Raw genomic sequence first — 6468 nt, forward strand, 5'->3', positions numbered from 1 at the left:
GACTATGATTGACTGCTCCTCATATCTCTACAAGGTAAATAGAGCTAAGTAGACTATCTGTTCTAATCTAAGATTTTCTCTTGCACAACTGTTTTGCAGTGGCTCCATACGGAGCTTTGCGTAGCCCCTGACAATTGTGATATGCCAGTAAACCAGAGCACGTTTTTCTCCCATTCCGGATTGCTATGTAGGGTACAACTAACCTGTCTCACGGCGGTCTAAACCCAGCTTACATTCCCTATTAGTGGGTGAACAATCCAAGGCTTGGTGAATTCTTCTTCACAGTGATAGGAAGAACCAACATCGAAGGATCAAGCCAAACCCTCGTACCTTTGTGTCTGTTCAGCTGATGAACTCCTGAGGGAGACAACATATCTCGATGCTTTTGGGACATCACAACCATGTCTGTTAAATAAGATCTCATTTCAAATGGCACAGGGTGTGAGATGCTTTATTGGGGTTTAGGGGTTGATGAAGCAACAGTTTAATTTCTGTTTCAGCTTGCCCACCACAGAAACACACATATTACCTCCCCACACACACACACACACACACCCACCCAGTGAAGCTGTAATAGGCTGACTGAAGACTGACGTTGGTAAGGTGGGGAAGATAAGTGTATGAGGGGGAGAGAGGGAGGGAATGGAGGAGATGTGAGGAAAGTGGGGAGAAGGGAGCTGACAAACAGAGAGGGAGAACCAAAATGGAGAGAGCGTTCATTATCAAATTTAGTCTCGGCGGTCCATGTAATTATCTCCTCCGTTCCTTCACTTTGAATAACTTTTCATTGCTCGCTAGATTACAATGTTCCGACAACTAAAAATAACAACCTACTGCATTACCTCCATCATGCATTCAATCTACAAAGGGATTTTGGGACAGAGGAGAAAATATTACACCCGCTCCCTCCTCCTCTCCTTCTTCGCCCTCCCTCCCCCGCCACCCGCTTCATCTCTATGCCCGCCCTCGGCATCTATCCCTCCTCCAATCCCTCTCTTTCTCGCCCTCACCGGGTTTCACTTGGAGGACATGGTGTAGCAGCCGTGTGGGTGCCACTGCATGTCGCGGATGCGCCTAATGGACTGCATCTGGGGGTAGCGGGCGCCAAACTCGTTGAAATGCCTGAATTCACCCTTCTCCAGCAGGTACTGGCTGCCACGGTAGCCGGGGAACTGGTAACCAACCCAGCTGGGGAGAGACAGAGGAAAAGAAGAAATGACAATCTGGAAACTGACGAGGAAGAGTGTTTAGGAGAAAATTAGGTGAAAATGTATTCAAGAGAAGCAAACACAAGGTTGGAAGATGAGTAAACTGTCAGTTAAAAGGGAGAGAAATGTGCTACAGTAGAAGCACAGATGCAGAGGTCAGGATAAACATCAAAACAAATGAAGACATCGATCTGTTTGTCATGCTGTCGGATGCCGAACCACAGATGTTTCAGACGTGAAGTAATCACAACATTTAAGAAACAGTGTCTGCTGTCTGCCACACCTCTCAGAGCACAGGAACACTGAGCTGCTGACGTCCATGACACCCTCAGTGAGCTACTGATGAAAAAAAAAAGCCTCTATGCCTCCATGCCTCAACTCGCTCCCAGAGCTCTCACATAGTGATGATGATTGTGCTGCAGTTTCTGCTAGTTCAAGAATGACGACACTGTGGAAGTACACGGAGCTTGACTTTTTGATGCAGCTTTTGCAAAAGCATGGCGCAATGTGTGTAGGGGGCATAAATAAAAAATGTATGATTTGACAATTGGGAGCCGCAAATAGAGAAAGGATTTAAGATAGCTGAGCTACAACTCATTAGAGAGTTAGATTCTCAAGTCTGTAACATAGGCTGTATAAAATGTTGATGTTGTCCACACAACAGTAGTGCTCGAGACTGGTCTCGGTCTTGAGTCCACTTTTTGTTAAGTATAATTAATATATAATATTAATAATATATAATTTTCTTCCTTGTTGGATCTAAAATTGTCTTGGACACGGCAACTGAAAACTGGTCAAGTTCCTGGTTACTGAACCGGGATCAGTTGCACAGAACAGTGCCTAAATTCTATGCATTGAGTAATATGATGATGTTATCTTTCTTGTTTATAGATCCATCTTAACTCCTTAGTCACTATATATTAGTATACTATATTGGAAAGACACTATTGCTTATTATGGTCTTTAACAAAACTCGATTTGCTCTTGACGTCTTAACAAGCCCTGATGTAGTCTCCGTCACGTGACCCCTAGGTTTCTAAAGGGCCAAAATGAAGCTCAAAGTGCGTCGCTCCGGCTGTCACCATCTTGGCAGTGCCTGACTTTTTTTTCTCCAAAATAATTTAGAAAATTTCAAATTTATATTAAAAAAGAATTTCGGGCTCAAATATTATTATATTTTTGCTATATGAAAAATGTTTATTTTTCTCTCAAATCATTTATCTTCTCGCATGTAATAAAGACACAAATCTAGCTCCATACCATTCAACCAAATACAGTTTTGGCTCATCCGCATTGGCTTTAGCTTTTAGCCCTGGGGTAGCTGCTTGGCCTGCACACTAAATAGGAAGCTTAGCTTAGCATAGTTTAAAGAGTGGAAGAAGACGGAAACAGCTGACCAGGATTTGTCAAGTTGGAAATCTCTTTCTATCAGTCCCTCTAAAGCATATCTGTGGTTGGTTAACTCTGTACCATAGACTGTTAATATCAATGGACAGAGCATGTGTGACGTCACCCATTGGTTTGTGGAGATATTCTATGAGTTACAGGCGCAGCAATCCTGGTTGCGGATGTAACGATTTTACATAAGAGGGGGGAGTGAGGGAGGAGCCATAGACTGCTGCTTGCACTCTATGTTATGTTACACACTTTCTTTCTCATGGACTTCTACAGAAACCAACCCCCTTTTGCAACCACATGTGGTGCCCCCTGCTGGAATTCAGCTAACATGCAGGTTCAAGGCACTTCCACATTTGCCGCACTGTCAACAAACTTTACAGTCCATGCTCTGTACATAGCCAGGCTAACTGTTTCCAGACTTAATGCTAAGCTATAGCAGTATCGATTATCTTTTCCAAGTAAAGAAAATGCACGTAACATGTTGCCACGCTACTCACGTTCCACAGCTGACCATGACGCTGCCCACTCTGTCGGTGAAACCATAAGAAAACAGGCTGGGGACATCATCGTCCATGATCTCCATCTTACGGCCCTTGAACTCTCCGACCTCATACAAGCAGATCTTGTGCTTCTCGGGGTCCTAGAAGATGGTGGTGGGGGGAGGGGAAGCAGTTGAATTGAGCAGAGATAGAAGGTGAAGTCAGACCAATGGTTCCTAAACAGCAGGGGGTTTAATAATAATAATAATAATAATAATAATAATACATTTTATTTATAGTGCACTTTTCATCAATAGATCTCAAAGTGCTACAGGTAAAAAAGAGAAAAATAAAACAAAAAAGAAAGAATAAAAAAAAGAAAATAAAGCTATTCTTAGAAGTGAGGGTAAAAAACATCTAAAGGGGACCAAAAGCTTAGCTAAAAGTAAATGTTTGAAGGCCTTTTTTAAAACACTCAGTGGATTGAGGTGCCCTCAAGGTGTCAGGGAGGGCGTTCCACGCACGTGGGGCAGCAGCACAAAATGCCATATCTCCCATTGTCCTGAGTCTGGTTCTGGGAATGTGGAGGAGGTTTGAGTGAGTGAAGCGAAGGGAGCGGGTTGTCTTCTGTGGTTTGATAAGTTCTTTGAGGTAAGGGGGGGCATGTCCATGGAGGCATTGATGTGTGAGGAGGGAAACCTTGAACTCAATCCTGGTGGAGATGGGAAGCCAGTGTAGTGAGTGGAGAATGGGGGGAATGTGCTCATGTTTACCATGCGGACGGGCCTAAAGGACAGCAGGTAGTCGTTCTTCTGGCAGTTGCTCCAGGAGTCCCAGCGGGGGTACTCGCCCTTCTCCAGGATGAACATCTCCCCACAGAAGTTCATCTGCTCATAGCCCACGAAGCTGAGGAGGAGAGGAAAGGTCACAAGGACAAGAGGGGAGTAAGGTGATGTGCTCAAAGTATGATTGACAATCAAAGTGTTGCCTTTAAAGGAGCACTCCACTGATTTCACACACAAAGATCTTTTTATTCATCACAAAGAGTACTACTCAGCCTTTAAGAAACAGTTGTGTGAGTTTTCCAAAGCTTGACTAAATAACCCTGATTATGTCATTCTGGATGTCCCATTCATGCTTTGAAGACTATGTTGTCCCTTTTGTCCTGTCTTCTTTCTACTTACTTATTATCTCAAAAAGAACTCATCTCCTTTAGAGCAGCAAAGACTAATCAATTAAGCGGTTAGTTGTCAACTATTTAATGATGATTAATCGGTTGAGTTTTTTTTTAAATGAAAATAAAGGTCAAAATTCTCTTATTCTAGCTTCTTAAATGAGAATATTTCTGAGTTTTGTCACTCCTCTATGACAGTAAACTGGATCTCTGAGTTGTATGGACCAAAAGACTAAACAATTATTTGAGAAAAGAAACAACAGATAAATCGAACAATCGTAAATTGCGACCCTAATCTCCTTAATTGTCATTTAATTATTGATTGGTCCGCACCGATACATGATTGACTGATTGCTGCACTACCTTCCTCTCAGTCCTTGCTGACTGTTGCTTTGTCATGTCATTAGTTAAGGTATTGAAGTTCATCCAACTGCTGCACTCTCTGAAAATCATTCGAGGATAAAAGCATCCGCTACCTGCCTGAAAATGTGAAGTGTATAATGTCACATAATGGTGGGGTACAATTTCAACGTCACCAGTAATATCCGCAGAGGAGTGTGGGTGTTGGGTACAGTACAATTACATGCAGGTGGGTGTGCACGTGCAGGTGTATGTATGTGCACACGCAGAATACTTACGGCCCGCAGGTGACGCGCAGGGAGCGCACCCTGTCCATTCCCATGTCACACACATTCATACACTCGTTGGTGATCTCGATGCAGCGGCCCTGGAAGTTCTCCTGGTCGTACACACACATCTGAAGATTTGGGGTAAAGGAAAGAGAATGAGAGGGAAATATCAGGCACAGGTCCAAGGCAACACTTGAGGAGATTAGAAATAGGACAGAAAAAAAGAAAAAGTGAGCACATTTGAAAGAGGCAGGGTAAAATTAAGTGACTGTGTTGTTATGTGGCTGAACGTACTGAAGCCTCACATGGTCGCCTATGTTTCTGTCAGTTGTACTAGATGAACACCCACACACTGAACTGTAAGAATCAGCAGGTGATGATGATCACAAGACTAGCTGTTAGGGTGAGGCCAGCTGTGGTGTATCTGTAGATGCTTGATCATCGGTTATACGTGTGAGGCGTGGGGTGCAGTGTGTGTTTGTGTGTGTGTGTTTGTGTACCTTATAGGACATGTTGCCCATATCAGACATCTTGTTCTGAGCCGCCTTCCCGTCAGTCTGGGAAGCAGACTTGGATTTCTCTCCTCCGGCAGACATGATGACTGAAGAGAGAGAGAGAGAGAAGAGATAAATCAAATCAGACTTTAATAACTGTCTTTTTTTATCCAATTAAGAGACTGTATGAAAAGGATTAGGGTAGGTAAGGGGGTTAAACATTATGTTTTAATTATTTCAAAAAGTAAGCCCACTCCACTGATGTTAATATTTGTCTTTGAAACCGCCCCATGACTAAGAATAACATTTTAACACCCTTCTTCCAATATCTCAACATATTACAGGAATATGACACAATAGTATATGTAAAGATTTAGATTATCCTCTTTAGCAAAAATAAATTAAACAAATAACCCTCTCCCTTTCCTGTCCTAATAACTCCCATACAACCTAACACAGCTGAATTCAGGTCAGACTTTACCACACACATTACCATCTGGTCCCTTGTTCTGCTTTACATTTATAGAATACAACTTTTTCCATCAAAAAACATCAACATAACCAAAAGGAATTCCTCCTCCACAAATGTAAATATCAGTAAACTGACAAAAGGACACCTACAGTTCCATATTAACACATGCATTTAACATACTGTAAATATAGACCAATTTAAAAAGTAACTTACATGCAATTAAAGTGCTGTGTTTGTGGAACCAACTAGATTTTTAGTTAGTTTTAGGTTCAACCAGTAAAGATTTTTAAGCATTAGTTTTACCATAATTTACACTCAGAATAAAGTCAAATGTTTATTCTGAGTGTACAAGATTAAATGACAGCTATTGGATTCATCCAAAAAGATATTCACTTCATAACTTGAGCTCTAACTACAAAAGACTTTTCTGATTATAAGGGTTTGCATCAGGTTATTCTTGCTCTCTACTCTTCCTCTTTTCTTTTCTCGTTCTGTATGTTTGTCCACTGTCTTACCTGTGGCAGTGTGTGGGTAAAGGAGTAGACTCGGGGCTGAGACTGGTGGTCTGTGTGAGGCACCAGGCCCCTCAGTGCTTTTATATGCTGGCGCCCAGA

At 42.3% G+C, this 6468-nt stretch overlaps 1 protein-coding gene across 1 annotated transcript; it reads right to left on the minus strand.

Annotated features, from left to right (window-relative positions):
* Positions 1-436: 436 nt before the first annotated feature.
* LOC117934760 (beta-crystallin B1-like) lies at positions 437-6468 on the minus strand. Its single transcript, XM_034856729.1, has 6 exons — positions 6370-6468; positions 5389-5489; positions 4898-5016; positions 3859-3991; positions 3104-3246; positions 437-1188 (listed from the first exon to the last, which is right to left on the minus strand). Exons 2-6 carry the CDS (start codon positions 5482-5484, stop codon positions 1017-1019), a joined length of 663 nt encoding a protein of 220 aa, XP_034712620.1. The 5' UTR covers positions 5485-5489; positions 6370-6468; the 3' UTR covers positions 437-1016.

The sequence above is a fragment of the Etheostoma cragini genome, chromosome 2, assembly GCF_013103735.1.
Source record: "Etheostoma cragini isolate CJK2018 chromosome 2, CSU_Ecrag_1.0, whole genome shotgun sequence".
Classification (NCBI taxonomy): domain Eukaryota; kingdom Metazoa; phylum Chordata; class Actinopteri; order Perciformes; family Percidae; genus Etheostoma; species Etheostoma cragini.